General features: G+C 37.5%; 1 protein-coding gene across 4 annotated transcripts in view; it reads right to left on the reverse strand.

Annotated features, from left to right (window-relative positions):
- col7a1l (collagen type VII alpha 1-like) overlaps window positions 1-17,551 on the reverse strand; it is a 61,366-nt gene that overhangs the window by 20,877 nt on the left and 22,938 nt on the right. For 2 of the 4 annotated variants that reach the window (XM_035996211.1, XM_035996210.1), the window contains exons 26-74: window positions 17,183-17,263; window positions 16,964-16,981; window positions 16,845-16,871; window positions 16,579-16,644; window positions 15,856-15,936; window positions 15,721-15,747; window positions 15,049-15,093; window positions 14,788-14,862; window positions 14,609-14,704; window positions 14,362-14,388; window positions 14,112-14,165; window positions 13,861-13,932; window positions 13,694-13,753; window positions 13,424-13,459; window positions 13,259-13,303; window positions 13,037-13,072; window positions 12,782-12,826; window positions 11,832-11,903; window positions 11,718-11,750; window positions 10,519-10,590; window positions 10,322-10,381; window positions 10,173-10,208; window positions 9,687-9,767; window positions 9,382-9,417; window positions 9,197-9,241; window positions 7,689-7,760; window positions 7,453-7,488; window positions 7,108-7,134; window positions 6,857-6,898; window positions 6,656-6,718; window positions 6,232-6,270; window positions 6,056-6,109; window positions 5,912-5,944; window positions 5,738-5,803; window positions 5,076-5,120; window positions 4,867-4,902; window positions 4,756-4,782; window positions 4,603-4,674; window positions 4,333-4,395; window positions 4,001-4,018; window positions 3,878-3,913; window positions 3,760-3,798; window positions 3,639-3,674; window positions 3,416-3,550; window positions 3,021-3,122; window positions 2,219-2,422; window positions 1,698-1,799; window positions 871-915; window positions 355-429 (exon numbers count right to left, since the gene is read on the reverse strand). In XM_035996211.1, coding sequence (XP_035852104.1) covers window positions 355-429; window positions 871-915; window positions 1,698-1,799; window positions 2,219-2,422; window positions 3,021-3,122; window positions 3,416-3,550; window positions 3,639-3,674; window positions 3,760-3,798; window positions 3,878-3,913; window positions 4,001-4,018; window positions 4,333-4,395; window positions 4,603-4,674; window positions 4,756-4,782; window positions 4,867-4,902; window positions 5,076-5,120; window positions 5,738-5,803; window positions 5,912-5,944; window positions 6,056-6,109; window positions 6,232-6,270; window positions 6,656-6,718; window positions 6,857-6,898; window positions 7,108-7,134; window positions 7,453-7,488; window positions 7,689-7,760; window positions 9,197-9,241; window positions 9,382-9,417; window positions 9,687-9,767; window positions 10,173-10,208; window positions 10,322-10,381; window positions 10,519-10,590; window positions 11,718-11,750; window positions 11,832-11,903; window positions 12,782-12,826; window positions 13,037-13,072; window positions 13,259-13,303; window positions 13,424-13,459; window positions 13,694-13,753; window positions 13,861-13,932; window positions 14,112-14,165; window positions 14,362-14,388; window positions 14,609-14,704; window positions 14,788-14,862; window positions 15,049-15,093; window positions 15,721-15,747; window positions 15,856-15,936; window positions 16,579-16,644; window positions 16,845-16,871; window positions 16,964-16,981; window positions 17,183-17,263 — 2,793 coding nt within the window. The remainder of the gene's footprint in view (window positions 1-354; window positions 430-870; window positions 916-1,697; window positions 1,800-2,218; window positions 2,423-3,020; window positions 3,123-3,415; window positions 3,551-3,638; window positions 3,675-3,759; window positions 3,799-3,877; window positions 3,914-4,000; window positions 4,019-4,332; window positions 4,396-4,602; window positions 4,675-4,755; window positions 4,783-4,866; window positions 4,903-5,075; window positions 5,121-5,737; window positions 5,804-5,911; window positions 5,945-6,055; window positions 6,110-6,231; window positions 6,271-6,655; window positions 6,719-6,856; window positions 6,899-7,107; window positions 7,135-7,452; window positions 7,489-7,688; window positions 7,761-9,196; window positions 9,242-9,381; window positions 9,418-9,686; window positions 9,768-10,172; window positions 10,209-10,321; window positions 10,382-10,518; window positions 10,591-11,717; window positions 11,751-11,831; window positions 11,904-12,781; window positions 12,827-13,036; window positions 13,073-13,258; window positions 13,304-13,423; window positions 13,460-13,693; window positions 13,754-13,860; window positions 13,933-14,111; window positions 14,166-14,361; window positions 14,389-14,608; window positions 14,705-14,787; window positions 14,863-15,048; window positions 15,094-15,720; window positions 15,748-15,855; window positions 15,937-16,578; window positions 16,645-16,844; window positions 16,872-16,963; window positions 16,982-17,182; window positions 17,264-17,551) is intronic. The other 2 variants (XM_035996212.1, XM_035996213.1) reach the window with 2 other exon arrangements.

The raw sequence follows: 17,551 nt of genomic DNA on the forward strand, positions 1-17,551 counted from the left end.
AATAATTTCATTACAACTTTTAAACATTTACAACCTACAGATACTCCAGTGGATGACGCGTAGAGCAGATGCAGTGGGCTGTAATGACAAAGTAATTTATTCTTAATGATTAATTCAGGTAGTGGGTGTGTCATTAATCAACTCTCTCCAGTCCTTAGTATGGGCATAGATGAGACGCTGCTATTTAAAAAAATTAAAACCTAATTTGATTATGAGTTTGACAGGTCTGTTAGCAAGAAGCCTCCCACCATGACAACGCTCTAAATCTGTAACAACCCCACGTCATCAATCAACACTTTAAACTGAAGTTTCCCACAGTTCAAGAATTAGTCATTCATCGCAGCAGCTGCCTACCTCGTATTCATAACTGTATTCTTCGCCGTTATAAAAATCCTCTTCCTCTTCTTCTTGCGTGTCCTCCTCACTTGTCTATGGATAAATGAGAAGTGATAATAATTACAGGAAGATTCTGTTACATATCATAATTTAACATTTGTGTCAGTGGCTGGAAGAGGACAATACCAAGCGTTTACAAAGCAACCCATTATCAAACAAAATGCTGTTATCAACAAATGCATGCTTTTAGTTTTAATAGCCACACCATTTATACAATAACTGGTTAATTCTGTTTGTTATTTTTTTTTTTTTAAAAGTTAGTTTATTATGATTATTTTCATGAAGTACTAAAAGTTATTTCTACACAAAAACAATGTTACGTTAAAGTCATGTTAGCGACAGCCAGTGTCAGGAGTCTGTGCTTACATTTTGCAGGGTGAGATGGCTGTGTTAGTTGGTTTTTATTTTGTTTAGTTGGGGCAGAAGTGAAGTTAAGTTTTTAGGTTTAGTTTGGACCCCTTCAAGGACATTTACCAGGCGTTGTCTCTGCCTCTTATGTCGTCCTTTATTTCCTTTGCCCTGGTTAAGTTCACAGTCGGAGAGAAAAAAGATAAAGGTTTCTCATGCTTCAGACGTCGATGATGATGATAAAAGTATGAAACTACGAGGTTGATACTGTAAGTTGAGGGAGATATTTATATAAGTACTCAATGAATATCAAACATGAATGCAACAGCTTAACATAAAGATGTTTAGGAGCCCTTAGTGTTGAAGTTACCAAAAAGGTTTAGACCTATTTGTATAGGACCACACTGGCGGTTTTGCATGTTTCAACCCATTCATTACAAATCAAATATACTTGGAGGCTTTCCATAAATCTATTAGATTTTCTCATTAAATTCTAATATATTCTAATGCAATGTGTTGCTGTACGCACTTTATTGTCAAGCACATTTACTTTACATGCAATGAAATGTGCTATATAAATAAAATTACCTTGCCCTAATTGATGTCCTTCCTTCCAGGCAGCCACTGACTTTGGATCATGACCGTATTTATCGCTGTTGTGTTTTTAAATGTTTTATGAAATTGCTGAACTATACTATACTATGATTTTCATACTTTAGTGGCATTAACTAAAATCAGTTAATACGTGGAAGGTAGGAAAGTTGAGCTAAAACATGCAATACTACTACGCTCCTTAACATAGTATTTTATGTTGAATATAATAGATAAAACAATACTCATGCATGTTTTTGATCAGTCAGGGGCAAACCCATTAATGTTTACAGATGATGATGATGATGATCATGATGATGATCATGATGATGATGATGATAAGATGTCCATGATAGCTTTACCTTCCCACGTTCCCGGTTCTTCTTCTTTTGTCCGGAGTTCTTCTTCAGGGAGTCTTCCTGAGTGAGGAGAACCGCCACAGTTTCTGGCAACCCTGAAACCGTCTGACATGCACATTTTAATTTTTATCGTTTTGTCATCAGCAGACCATAAATGCTAGACAAAACAAACTTTGTCTGACATTTGAGGTTTTCCATACTTACCATTTTTTTTACTAAAACATGACCAACCATTGTTTTTCCTCACATCATGTGAAAGCTAGCCACAGGTTAGAGACCGAAAGCTGCCATGACATTATTATATTTGGTTATAAGGATAGTAATAATAATAATAATAATAATAATAATAATAATTTGATGTCATGGAAAACATCAGAAATGTGAGACACTAAGATCCCACTGTGTTCACGAATAACTTAGTTTAATTCCAAGTTGCTGAAAATGATCTTAACTATCTCTGTAGAAACAAAATATATTCAATCATAGATTTAAAGTTGGCATACTTTATGGTAAAATGTCCTTACCTCCTGGGTCGTATTATAATTAAAAGTAGAATTGACTACAGTCCGATTCATTTTGAGCGCAGATACTCCATCACTGTGCTCATCTACTCTCTCCTTCCCACTGGAGCCCTTCAACTCCGTCTCAGTTCGGTCGAGCTCCTGCTCTCCGTTCAGCGTAGTGAAGCTCCATAAAGTGGGACCCTCTGCTGTTTCATTTAAAGGATCCTTCACACCAAAAGACAGAATTAGTGGAAGTGAGAGATTTGGACTAGTAGCATCTACCTGAGTAAAAGCATATTAGTGACGATATACAGTGGGTGAAAATCTGAGTGGTTTGTGAAAGATTGTTTTTCTTTTTTATACTTTTATTAAAATGTGTTCTTTGTAATGTGTTGTAAGATGACCCTGATGAAACATGCTCTCTAACGTGTTGCTAGAGTTAGTATAATTAAACATGAATGGGCCGACAGCACCTTGTCTCCTGAAAACTTTTTAATCTTTCTTTTGTATTTACACCTTTATTGAACCTTCAGGACTTTTCTTAAAACATAAAAAAAATGTGGTCACGGGTTAGAAACTTCTTGTTCCTGGTATATACTTTTTTCGTTTCAGTAATCTTCTGTTAGTATCTTGAATCAAGACATGGTTCGGCACATTACTTAACTAGTATCAAAAATAACCTGAAAAATGAATTGAAAATCAAAACTCCTGGAGACACAACGATTTGTCTGGGAAACAGGTTTAATAATCTCATCATACAGAAGGATTTTTTAAAGATTTTTTGTAAGATATAAAGACTCAAGCTGGAGATGTGGTCACTTACAATTGTCAAAGACTCTTTAGAAAGCTGTCCATCTAAATCAGGGCCCTGGATGGTGTCTGACTCTTTCAGCGGCTGGCTGGTGAGGTCAAACTTCACTGAACTCTGTTGAGACAACACAAATAGAATACAACTATCATTTTGTTTTTTATTGCCCTTTGTTTTGGAAGTCTTGTGATCTTCTTTCTAAGGACACAAAAGATACGAGACCATGAAATTGATTAATGAGAGTTCAAAGTATTGAAAGTTATTTAGTGAATGCATGGGGGTTCAGTTTACTGTTCTGCAAACATTGATGTTTTGTAAAAATGTTTTATAATCCCATGAGGCATACATCACAATGTGGCATGAAACCTTTTACGCTCACACACTTCTTCCCTAGAGTTTACTGTACGTACTGTGTACTCAGTGATGACGTTGGAGGTGTGAGTTTCTGTGTTTTCTTTCGTTTTCTTGGACGTGCCGAGCACATGAAGCAGCTCCTCTATTCCATCCTGCAGCAGCCGGTCAATCAAAGCCTTCAGCAAAGGCAGCTGAGAAATAGGTTTTATTGAGAAGGTGAAACTGGGATACAAATTCTAACAACCTCAAAATGTATACAATGTATTGCTCAGAGCTCACCCTTATGCCATAGGCTTCAAACATCACTTCAATGTCCTAAGGAAGAGGAAAAACATACTGGTCAAAAGTGCAAATTGAGACCATGTATCCCAGAGGAGGAATTACTACATCCTGTATTCACCTTCATCTCAACAGATTTTCCAGGAGCTCCAGCATCACCCTATGAAGACATTAAAGCAAATGAAAATAAAGTAATTTCCATATACATATGTTTTTGAGGGATACCAAATACAAATTACCGTGTCTCCTTTCAGGCCTCTTTCTCCTTTATCTCCCTGCAAACAAAAGACAAATGAGCCACAGAGCCAACATTTCAGTTTTTATTAAACTCAGTTTCAGTATGAACCCAATTACCATCTTACCTTTGTTCCCGGTGAACCCTAAACACACAGAAACAGAGGAGCAAGACATTGAAACATGCATCTACAATGCATGACATCAAGCTCGCCATACTGTAACTGTTTGCAAATAATGACACGACTCATTGCAACCCACAATAAAAGCAATATATATATATATATATATATATATATATATATATATATATATATATATATATATATATATATAGTCATCGCTGAATGATGACTCAGATATCGTGCAGGATAAATATGGATTATGCCATGCAACAGCTGAAATAATGTGCCATGAGCTCAATATTCAGAAGCGTGTTCTGTGTAAGAATCAAACTCACGGTAGCTCCTGGAGGACCCATCGGGATTGGAAATGCTTCTCGAATTTCGTCAATGGTGGCACCCTGAGAAGAAAAAAAAAAAGAAGTCTTAGCTGCTAGGCAGGTCTAAGTGTTTTTCTGAATCTCAAATAAACAGAAATGTGCCATGGTGACACTTATAGGTAAAACACTGAATATACAGTTTAATATACTGATTTTAAAAGAGTTTGGAAAAAAGAAATCAGCCTCCCCGTTTAATAAATCATAAACAACGCAGGTAGTAATATGTACCTCAGATGTGACAAGCACTTGCCTACCAGGCAGACCTGGAGGTCCTGGTTCCCCCTTACTACCATCTTTACCCTATGAAGGAAGAAAAACAATCTAAAGATGCTCAATTTTCTCATAAACAATGTTTATTTGTTTTATCCCAAAACCGCTTACATTTACACCCGTGTCTCCCTTGTCCCCCTGGAATGAGAGGAACGTTAACATGTGTATTCCAAAAATAGCCTCATAGATGTTTTAGTTTGTTGCAATAAATTTAAAAAGGACCTTTTTGCCATCATCTCCTTTCAGCCCAATTTCTCCCTGTGAAAAGAAAATACATTTAGAAATTTTAATAATTCACCTATAAATAACACATTTGGAAAATCGGAACAATTTCAAACTATCAAAATAGCACAGATGTTAAGCATGAAAGTAATCATCCAGTGGTATCACACATTGTTGTGCTGTAATTGTCAGATCAAAATGTTCCTCACATCTTTTCCTGGCTGGCCCCTCTTCCCGTCAATGCCAGGTCGTCCCTGTACAGCGGAGGAAATAAAACAACCACAATCGCTGGAGATCATTTTTCTGATTGATTATTATGGTGGGAGAACAAAAAGTGCATGCTAATTACACACCTAAAACAACACGTTATAACATATTGGCTTTAATGTCATCATTAGAGATGTATAAAGGATGGAAAGTAGGGCTGCACAATATATCGTTTTTGTATCGCCATCGCAATATCAACTGGTGCAATATACACAGTGCGAAAGGCTGCGACTCATCGCGACAGACGCTCCAGAGATTTTTGGTGTTAGTTGAAAAAATATCAGCAGAAAACGGCACTTTAAAATGTAACTGTCATTCTTTTTTTTTTAGTGGTGCCTTTTATGTTCAATTCAATGTTCAATTAGTTCACTAAAAGAATGTTGGAAATGATTTCCTTTCGTCCATTTGTTGCATTTTAGCAAAATACCGAAAGCAGCGGAAATGCAGAACTGAGAACACTTAAATATCTGTTTATCACAAGTAATATCGTTATTGTGATATTCAACAACTTTAGTCACATTGTGCATATTCTCCTCATATTGTGCAGCCCTAATGGATAGGTAATGTTTCAGGCAGAGGCGCTGTAAATCAGAGTGATACTCACTGGAGTTCCCGGTAAACCAGGCATTCCAGCTATCCCAGACCGTCCTTGGTCTCCTTTATGTCCCTTCTGCTCACATGCACACATACAACAAATGTTTGAGCAAATCATTTTTCTTCATAGGGAGTTTACCATTTAGGAACAGAATAATGTTACCAAAAACATTGGTGCACTCACCAGACCAGGCTCTCCTTTCTGTCCCTGGTCACCCTGCAGTTATTATAAAACATTTTGTGAGTAAGCTCACACTGTAAATGCCCAAAGCTCAATGAAATTCGGATGGTCAGATTTTAATAATTGAAGTAAAACTCTTAGTATAACCTTTATTCCTGGTTTCCCTGGTAACCCATCAAGTCCATCTCTTTCAGAACCACCCTGCAAAGCAAACGGTTTCTTACATCAACACATACAATTTTTTTTTTTTTTAACAAATGGAAGTCCTCCTGATACAAACTACCACAATAAAAGCGATTTGAAACAATGATGTCTACACATACCGGAGATGGTGCTGGTAATCCAGGTTTCCCCTCTGGACCCTGTGGACCCTGTGGAGAGAGACAAATATTCAAATATTGGGAATATTCAAAAAAGAGTAATTATTAAAGTCCACAAAAATACCAACTAAATCTAATTAGAGCTAACACTTGTCAATTAACCATTATTGTTTCATTTGAACTGAATTTGTTTATTTTGCACAATAAAGTCAAGACAACAGTAACAATAAAATAAAATAATAAAAAATAGAAGATATATATAATATAAAAGCGTTTCATTTTCTGCCAATTAACTTATCCGTTAATGGACTGATTGTTTGAGCTCTATGTGATACTTTGAGGGATTGCACTCTATCTATGGTAGCCGTGATTAGTGTACATCTCAACTTGCAGTATATATGTTTGTGACATGTGATAGGATACTCACTCTCGGCCCAGGCACACCTGATTCTCCTCTCAAACCAGGCTCACCAGGCTTTCCTGGTTCACCCTGAAGGAAGGGAAAGGAAAATAAAGGAAAGGAAAGGAGAGAGGAGAGAGGAGAGAAGATACACTTCAATTCCCTCATGAAAAATAAATAAATAAACTGATTAAAATAAAGCATGTTACATGCTATTCTTCAAGTTACCTTAATCACTCTGGTCAGTATGTTGTTGTTGTCTACAACAATCTAGAAGGACAAAATCAGAAATAAAAAGTTAACTTGCTAATTGATGGACAATTTCAGCAGATTGAGAACATACATTCATTCTCCAAGGTCTTATGGGAGAGTGGTGTTTTTTCTTTTGTTCTTCATGAGCTTCGTTACAACGAATGTCCTTGTCAAACATGGCTGAACTGATGAGAAGCTGTCAAAAATGATAATAGAGGCTTGTTTACTTGTTCTCCCGGAGGTCCAGGTTTTCCCTTTGTGACAGCGGCAGCCCGATCAAAAGAAGAGCACAATACGACACAGTTAAAAATCTAACATGTCACACTTCTAGACACAACCCATATTTGTAACACAAAGGAAAAAACAGTAGGTGCACTGAAGGGTGGCACACACAGAAAGCCAAACTTAATTACTGAACATATCAAAATAGAAATCATGAAGTCACAGACGGATAGCCGGTTGTGAAGACGGTGACTGACACAGAAGAATCATCAAAAGGCGTCAACCAGGAGAACCAATCAACATGCTCATCAATAAGAGAGAGAGAGAGAGACGGTGAATTCAAACAATACCTGCTCCCCTTTGTCGCCTTTCTTTCCATCAGTCCCCTTCAAAAAAAAAAAGGAAAATCACAAGTTATCTTGAAGCACTGCAGTTCATGATGAATAATTCCAGATTTATGGTGACAGGAAGGTTTGGTTCAAATGGAGACATGAAATGTATGTAAAAAACTAAGTAAAATAAACAGTTTAAGTCTATTTCTTTCAAGGCGTAGTTATCTTCTTTTAATAAAATTCAAAGAACTTACAAGCGGGCCGGGCATCCCAGTATCTCCTTTATCTCCTGGATCCCCTGGTCGCCCTGGTAACCCCAGTGGACCCTGATCAACATTATCAAAAAGGAGTTGAAAAGAGCATACAGCCCAGTTTACGTCAAAAGCCTTAAAAGTAGATACAAAATTAAAGATGAATGAAATGTTGCAGTGCTGTGGTGTGAGCAAATAGTCTACTCAAATAGTGAGTAGAATTTCTGCAACGTGATGTTTGCTCAGCAGGAGTTCTGGCAGACAACTCGCGTTTTAAATGTTTATCATAACAGCAAAACATTGTGTTTGGTGGCCAGACTCCGACCTCATCACTCCCCGCAGTATGAGTTTACATGAGATATAACCGTATATAAACTGGGAACTATATTCTCAGAAAGGCGAAGCAGCTGTTACTCTCTGCTCCTCACCACGGGGCTTCTCAGGTGCTGCAAGCAAATCACTCCGCCAAAGTAGCAGAAGTAGCAGCTGCTTCGCCTTTCTGAGAATATAGTTCCCAGTTTGTATACGGTTAGAAGATGGCTGTGTCTCATGTGAGCTTGTTATTTGTACACGCTGTGACTATACAAATCACAACATGTAAATAGGAAAATGTTGGCGTTATTTTGTCACTTATTGGGAGCAGTAGGCTAGATGGAGCCGGTTACCTCCAGGATCTGTGCTAACCAGGCTAGTGGTGGGGGCGTCAGACAGAGTTACAACACGCACAGAGATGAGAAGGGTATGTATGGACTTATCTAACTCTGGGGGATACGGTGAATAAGCTAAAGTCCCAATAAGTCGGCGTGTTCCTTTAAATAGACCACCAAAGTAAGAGGGGTGCGTTTGGTAAATGATACGGGGAATGAGGCATGTCACGTGTGTGTACGTAGTGCAGCTCGAGTTGACTGCCTGAACTAGCTCGCAGGCGTTGCTCCATTTGTGGCAGACATTTGGAGCTAACTAAAAAATAGAATAAGAAGTGGCACCCTTCAGAATTAGAATCCTGAAAATAGAGGTTGGAAATGAAGACAAATAGAAATGCAATATAAAACACAGCAAATCAAACACAAAAAATGTACTCATAGCGTGACATGGTTGGTATATGGAGTGGCAGTGAGTGTCCTGTGCACGCTGCACCAATCAAGTCCAATGTCTTTGACCACACTGAACATCTGATCCAATGTGCAGACTTCCATTTAGTTTCTACCAATCATTGACTCATTAGTTCCTTATGTTCCAGAGTAAACTCAAAGATCTGTTGATGATGCTCAGCTGATTGTTTCCATGACACAGATGGTGAGTAGAATGGCCTTCTAGTCAGACATGCAATCACCGCAGATTTGTACTGCGGTGATTGCATGTAACTTCATAAAAAAAACTTCAGAATGTATGTTTTTATAAGAAAGCTTTTGTCTTCGTTGTTGTTATGGGGGGTATTTTTTGTATGTTTATTTATGTTTATGTGTATTGTATATTGCTGCCTTTAGTATAGGAAAACTCAAAATAAATACCCTAATTCCTCTTTCACCAGGCTCTCCAGGTGGTCCTAGTTCACCCTGTGAAAGACAAAACAACATTATAACTTAGAGTTCGTAAATCTAGTAAGAGACTGTATTGATTATAAATCATCATAGAAGTAGCTAACCTCCTGAACAACAAAACAAACTGAATCATCACGGTAACATGCTGACTGTACCTTAGATCCTTGGTCTCCTTTAGTTCCCGGTGCACCCTACACACAAAGTCATGGTCACCAATTTTACATTTAAATACATTTTCCTGAGCTCAAGTTGAAATGTATCCTTTTATCTGTACATATCACATATATTCTGACTTGTCCAAACGTTTATTCCTATGTCTTATGTTTTAATTAATACTATGTGCTTTCTCCTGATGTAATGTTTTCTAAATAAACCCTGGTAAGGAACACACATCTGAATTGTACTGTATTGTACAAACAACTTGTATCATTGCTGCAACAGCCACACAGGATTTACTTACATCTTTACCTCTTAATCCTGGTTCTCCAGGATTGCCGGATAACCCAGCCGCCCCTTTGTCACCTTTGGAGCCATCGTGCCCCTGGACAAACACATGACATCTGTTTAACAACCTCATTAATACATACATACATACATACATACATACATACAACGTGCTTGTAGTGGACTTTGATCAAAATCTGAAAATCCATTATATAATAATAAAAAAATAAATTGTGCCACTAGGGGGCTAATGTATAGCCAGTTGTCTACAGTATTTGCACACTGAGCAAAAAATCTAAAACCACTAAATCTTGACTAAACTACTAAGCTGAAAGATACTAAAAATAAACCTCTGTAGGATTTAGGATAACTGCAAGGTCAGGTGATAGTTCTGTGGGTTTTTCACTACTAGTGGCCGCTTTCACATCACACATTGGCGTTTGACTCATTGCTCATATAAAAGTATTGATTAGAGCAGCTTTAAGCAAAATACTTTACTGACTTTTGGTCCAGGTTTTCCAGACAAACCAACATTTCCCTGTGAATGATAAAATAGGATAAAACATAAATATAATAGCAATGAACAGCTGTTTTCTGCTTCAGTATTATATGATGAGAACATGAGTGATCCCACTTTTTCAGGTGACTCACCCTCTCGCCATTTTCTCCCTTTGGTCCCCGCTGTCCTGGAATCCCAAAACCAGGACTGCCCTGCACACATCAAAACAAATCATACCCATACTGTATATAAAGCTATTCTACACTGCAGCAACAGATATTCACTCCATTCTTATATTAACATGAAAAGTGACAAAATGCAAGCATGATGTACAGTATTTCTTATTAACCTTCTCTCCTTTGTTTCCTTGTTCACCCTTTATTCCCTGGGGGCCTGTGGGGCCGACTGGACCAATGTCTCCCTGACAAACAGGAAATATGCACACACATGCACACATACACAGAATGTCAATCAACATGATTTGTCACGACGCCACACAACACAAAACAAAACAAAACGCTTCACTTTAAATGGCACCCTGTGGACTGAGATTATAAGACGTCCCATTCAGTGGAGCCTTCAGTCCCCTTCAAAAGCTAATGAGAGAAAATCTTAATTGTGTTTGATAAGCGGAACCAGAGGACTGAGTGTGTAAGAAATACACAGACTAATTAATTAACAATGTCCCGACAGAATAAAACATTAAGAGAATCATTTCCCTCTGGCTGACTGACTTATTATAAGCCAGTTAAGATAAATAAAATGCAAAAAACTTGGACATACATGTGAGGTTGTGACAAAAAATGTAATCTTTGGACTAATTGGAAAAACCTAACCAGCGGCAGCGAGCACTTTCCTCCCCCTCAACAACTTGTCAAAGTCCAAGTCTGTAGTCGAGCAGCTCAGTGGCCAACAGATGAAGACCAGTGCAGACCTTTTAATAATGAAGATGTAAATATAGAAATATTTCTTGGAGGAACAGCTTCTCTGGAGCCATGAGTAATCTTATTGGTTGAGTGAAACCTTGTTTGGTGGATCCAAATAAAAAAGAAACAAAAAAAACAACATCCAGAGCTCATAGTCAACTGGAACACATACATATATTTTGAATTATCATTCTAACTGGCTGGATTGCACAGAGCCTCCTGGAATCAGGGGCAAAGTTGTTTGCACAAGAAGAAATAAAATTTAAATGTGGAATCATCAAAAGGTAGAGAGTTTTGGTGATTTTAAATGAGAGATTTCTGTATTTGTGTTTCTCTCAGCTGGAAAAACCTGATGTCACATATTTCCATGCACCAATCAGAGTTTGGCAACATCTAAATCATGTTACCAGGCCACTGACTGTGTGTTAAACTCTTAACAAAATAACTACTTCTACTATCTTCCACTTCAGTGGATTTAAGCCTTCTTCCCTTGTTGCATTTAAGGATTGTGCGTACTTACAATAAAATGCAATGTGCAAAAGTGTGTAAAAATATGGGAACCACGGTGATGCATGTGGCCACAAAAAACATTTTCCCGGATAAATAAAAGTTGGTTACTTACCCTGGCACCCTTTTTTCCAGTTGGGCCAATTATCTGTTGTGATGGGAAAAAGAAGACTGAGTATCAAGTGCTTTTATTTTATTATTAAGTTTAAATGAGTTTTTGTTTTCTTACACCCTTGGCAGGATCTCCAGGGGCTCCTCTTGGACCCTCATCTCCTTTTAACCCCAATGGCCCCGTCAGCCCCTGGAAAAATCAAATAATATGAAATTATAAAAATTAAATAATAATAATCTGAATTATGTGTTGCTATTTCATGTTATAATTGTTACTCTATATTTTGGGCCAACTCTAAACAAAACTCTTGTTATTTCCTAATTAACTTCCAGCTATCATAAATTCTTAAACACCCTACAAACATTACCCACCACTCTCTGCTTTCTTCTGTTAACCAGCACTTTATTATCCATTATGTTCAAAGCTTGAAGTTTTCGAATTTACAAAAAGACACAGAGATGGTCCTCATGACGGCTTTTTTTTGGGATAGTCACTTCCAAAGGATTATGCTGCCTCAAATTAAAAATCAGTGATGCAGGGCGAAATTGCCTATTTGATAAAGATGCCCACTGAGGTTTGACAATTTCGCGCATGATCGTATGTAATCATAACCATCTCTAAACGAGCCTTATCTTGAAAAGCTAAAAAAAAAATGGCTTCCTCATTTGTTCATTTATCATCATCATCATCATCATCATCATCATCTAAATGTCTGTTTGGAGGCGCTAGAAAACAGTTACCATATTGTGTATTGCTGGTATTTCCAGCCATTTGGTCCCAGCTCAATGAATATATTGCTTCTGCCTCAGGCTATCTTTGTAATCAAAAAGGAATTCAAAAGTTGATTTTAATATGCTTAGGTGAGTCAGTGGAAGTAATTATGATTATGTTGGTTTAGTGGGACATGCTGACATGTTCCAGTGTGCAGGCAGTATGCAAATACATAGAAGTTATAAGTAATTGTAAGGAATATTTTGTCTCAGCACTTAAAAATATTAACTTCAACTTGCTAAAATGTGTATATTGTTAACTTAAGCCACATTCTATAAGATGTAATCCTCACTCACCGTGGGTCCTTGTGGTCCTATTGGTCCCATCTCTCCTCCTTCTCCCTGAAAAAACAAGCATGCATTTTATTATTCAACTCTGAAAACTGCACAAATATGCATGCACACATTTTTGTTCCAGTGCGGCACCAGTTTAAATTAAATAACTACTAGCCTGACACTTGGCTGAATTAAATTGATTCTTTATATTAATTATAGTGCGAATATTTTCAGCCTACTGAAGAGAGAGTGGAGATGTGTGTGGGATGAACTCACCTTGTCCCCCTGCTCCCCTTTGAGTCCCTTCTTTCCCTGCAGGTAAAAATAAATCACTGGCTCTGAATTCTTTCATCATTGATTCTTACACAATATTCGCCCTCAGGTAAACAGGTTTCGTCTCATGAGACTAAGCTGGAGTTAATTCATATGCATTTGAGGGTAAAATATGCAGGAACTCATTGCTTGCTATTGAACAGGAGATAATGATGAAGTGCACACCCGTGGTCCGATGATTCCTTGGATGCCCTGCTCTCCACGGTCACCCTTAAAAGATTAATAACAAATTTTCTTTTACAAACAGGTTTGGGGATTTTTACTGAAACATGTCACATTCAGAATAAACAGACTTTTGTTATGTTCAAATGTTCTTTTCAATGTTGTTACCTTTGGGCCAACTGGTCCTGTTAAGCCAATATTTCCCTGCAAAACAACAGTTCAAACACTGAAACAAAAATGGGATTTTTATATTAATGCATCCAGAGCAATCCTGTTCCACCTTAACAATCTGTCCCATAAGACAATTAGTCTGTTGTTCTCATTATATTAGTGATGCTGTGGACAATGAACAAACAACTTATGAAAAACATGTACTGTACTAAAAAATACTCTATATTTCTGGTTGATTTTTTTCTTTTTAAGTTCATTGCAATGTACCTTCTCTCCAGGCTCTCCACGAGGACCTTGAATACCTTGTATGCCAATTCCTTCTATACCCTGCAAAATAAGAATATTTATCAGGCAAGTTATTCAGTCTTATATTCAATTATTTTAAGTAGACTGGTTCAAAATGTGTAATTTATTTTTATTAATGACACCTTTACCTGCTCTCCTTTCTGACCTGGTAACCCTGGCACCCCATCAATGCCAACGGGACCAGGCAAACCTGCAATACCCTGCAGTAGATGGAATATGTGTGCGTGTATATCAGAGTTTGGATGTGAGAGACAGGAAGAAGGAAACAAAGAGAAGAGAAAAAAAAAAACACTTTCAGTAGGCAACTCTGAATTATCTTTCAATTGGGTTATGCAATGTCTTTTGCGACTTCCAAACATTTTATCAACAATGCGCTTACATCTTTTCCCGACTCTCCTTTGTCTCCTTTCACGCCCTGCTTCCCACGTAAACCCTTTTCGAAAATAATGGAAGTATTATCAGATAAAAATGAAACAATGAATTTTTCATAACTAGTAACATCTGATTCTGAGGCATTCAAAATAGGCCTAATATGCAAGTAGGCAATTTATGATGCATTATATTTATGCTGTAAAATTGTTTTTGCAGTACAACTTTTTAAAAAGACTGAAAACAGCTTTTATACTTACTTTTGCTCCCACCTCCCCAGGATCTCCCTACAAAGTGCAATCAATAAAAACAACTCTGGTTAAGAATTTTCTGACACTTCATAGTGATTACTGTAGGTCGCGCTGACAGTGCATGATGTAATATGATACCATGACAATAATACAAGATCATCATTGCAATATGGGATTAAAGCCCATAAATGTTTACTTTGCTTGCACATTGTTCTGCTTTTCTTTTTACTTTGAATTTTAAATCTGTTTACGTTACCTTGACAGATATTCCTGGTGACCCTGTTGGTCCTGGCTGGCCAGGTAGGCCTGGAGCGCCATTGACCCCTGATACACCAGGAGGCCCCTGGGGTCCCTGTAACATGCAGTGATTAGTTTTTGAGTTGTCCTAAAGTTCACTGTTTGAAAGACTCCTAAAGAGTTTTTTTGAGGACTCACTGAAGATCCTGGCTCTCCTTTTCGTCCAGGAACAAAATTTGCGTCTGTGCCAGCTATAACATATCCAGGCTCTCCCTAAATGGAAACACAAAAAACAAAAACATGGATACCTACACAATAGAGCATTTACATTCTTGGCTGTTGTTGTTGTAGCACTCAAATCCCTTTCACAAAAGTAGATAAATCCAGCAGACAACTGTGTCATGAGCTCAAATCTTAGCAGAAAGCAATCAGCCTAAATGAAAGACACGTTAGACTTACTCTTTCTCCCCTCTGTCCCTTTGGACCAGTGCTTCCAGGTGGACCCTGCCATTTAAAGAAACATGAAGAGCAATTATTAGATGGATATATACAATATTAAACAATTAATTTTTGTATAGAAAACATGAAAAAGTTTAATGGTGAGTTTAGGGGTTTCCAGATGCTTACCATGTACAGTAATCACAATTCTGAGGGTCTTTGTTGCATGTCACCAACCCATGTTATTAAACCAGGTCAAAACCAGAATCAAAGTGAAATCAATGTTTTATATATGTAGCTGAAAATCATAAATTTGCCTCAAATGGCTTTACAATCTATACAGCATACAACATTCCTCTATACTTTCCCCTCATTTTGTGTCCCCTCTCCTCCCCATCTCATACAGTAGTAAAGGCAAAAATGCACTGAAATGGTGTATTTAAAACATCACTTCCTGTCTGATGTTAAAGGACAAAGTAAAAGTTGCTCAATGCAGAGGAATACCTCCTGTTAGCATCTTTTCTCCTCCTTGAATTAAGCTATAGTTTTGATACTTTATTTATTAAGTCCACAGTGGAAATGGAAACAGGTGATATTTGCAGCAAAAGATGGGACATCACATTTAGCGATCTTTAGCAAGTTTTAGCCAGCTGATGTGATGCTCCATTGAAAAGGTTTTGAATGTATTCTTACCATATCACCTGGTATGCCTTGCGAGCCCTGAAAAAAAGAACAAATATAATTTTCAGAGTCAGATCTAAATGAGATTAACTTTAACCACGTCAGTGTAAGGATTCTTTTTCTTTTTTCTTTTTTTTATTTAGTTACCCTTTGGCCGGCAGAACCTGGGGGTCCAGTTCTCCCTGGTCGTCCTGGCAACCCAGGTACACCATCTGTTGCAGGAGGCCCCTGTCATATTAAAACATTATGGTCTGTGCTGGAAAATATAATAATAGACATACACAGCAAAGCCACACTCACCCATACAGTCACAGCACGATTGTGAGATTGGATACAGTTCAAATGAATTACCTGGCAGGCATTACCTGCATATTTTTATTGTTTATTTATTCTGCTTTGATATATTGAAAAATGTAAGACATCATTAATGTAGTTAAAGTAAATGCCACCTCATTGTAATGTGGTGAAATTGTATTCAAATGTAGAATAAGAAAATGGAAATGATTTTACTTCATTCATTTTTGTGTGATATACTGTAGCCCTCTATCACTGACTGTGACTAATGCTGGCCAACTCTCTCTTTATTTGTAATTAGTAGTAGTTCCAGACAGTGCACAATGTGCAAATGAGAACATTTCTTCACAATTTATTTCATTGGAGGTAGACCAAATAAAAAACACTATTTAATACTTTTGCTTGTATGACCTAGTGTCGTAAAATGTATACAGCCAAAAAGACAGTGGACGGGTAAGGTAATCTTGACAGTTAACAATGACAATGGTGGTAGAGTGTATTGTGTGCATGTTTTATGTGTGTGTGTGTGTGTGTGTGTGTGTGTGTGTGTGTGTGTGTGTGTGTGTTGATTCTTACCCTTTCTCCCTTCTCTCCTTTGGAAGGAGTGAATGGATCATACTGTCCAGGGATTTGCCTAAATCTCTACATAAACAAAACAAAGACTACAAGTTATTCTAAAAGTGAATAATAAAGATAATAAAGTTTAATTAATAGCAATGAGGACACATTAACGCAGGATACAGAGGGGACAGTGGAGAATGTATGGAAATGTCCTAGTGGTAACAAAGTATTATCACTTAACATGTGCCATAATGTAGAGAAGAAAACTTGATAAAACATACCAGACCGCCGAGACCAGAACCATCTCCCTGAGAGAATGAGGGATAAGGAATACAGAAAATAAATAACAATGCTTTTGCGTACAGTTCTAAATCAATTTAACACAATTCAATGAACTCACCTTTTCCCCTTTCTGGCCCTGGATAAACAAAAAATTTATATGATTAATAGTTGTATTATTAAGACAGAAAACTCAATCAAACAACTGTTAATGTGAGAAATTCAGATAAATGTCAGCACCTATCAGAGACATTTAATTGGTTGCACTATGACTGATATGATAATGATGATGATGAAAGTGACAGGAGGAGAATGAGGATTTTGTTTTTGAAGTACCAACCTTCACACACTGGGAGGAGCAGGGACCCTGAGGCTTAAGCAGCTCCTCTGGGTCTTCAGTCGGGCTGTCCAACTGAGCTGACTAAAAATGGACATGAGGAAAAAGTAATACACTGACATAATGCAGAATTAAGTGGCAGAGATAGCTGTGTGAAAGTCACACCCTTCCACTGCTCTGACATCAAAATGTCAAGACAGCTGCAGTATTCCTTCCTACAGGGTCCTTGTGAGTCAATTAAAATAGTGATTACATTTACATTTATGTTATACAGGGTCACTATGCATGCCTGATCATCTCCAGAGGTGGTTTAGATCGTCTTCTAGGTGCATTTACTTTAAATTTGCAACTTTAGTATAGTGAGTATTACCT

Source organism: Sander lucioperca, chromosome 20 (genome assembly GCF_008315115.2).
Source record: "Sander lucioperca isolate FBNREF2018 chromosome 20, SLUC_FBN_1.2, whole genome shotgun sequence".
In the NCBI taxonomy this organism is placed as follows: domain Eukaryota; kingdom Metazoa; phylum Chordata; class Actinopteri; order Perciformes; family Percidae; genus Sander; species Sander lucioperca.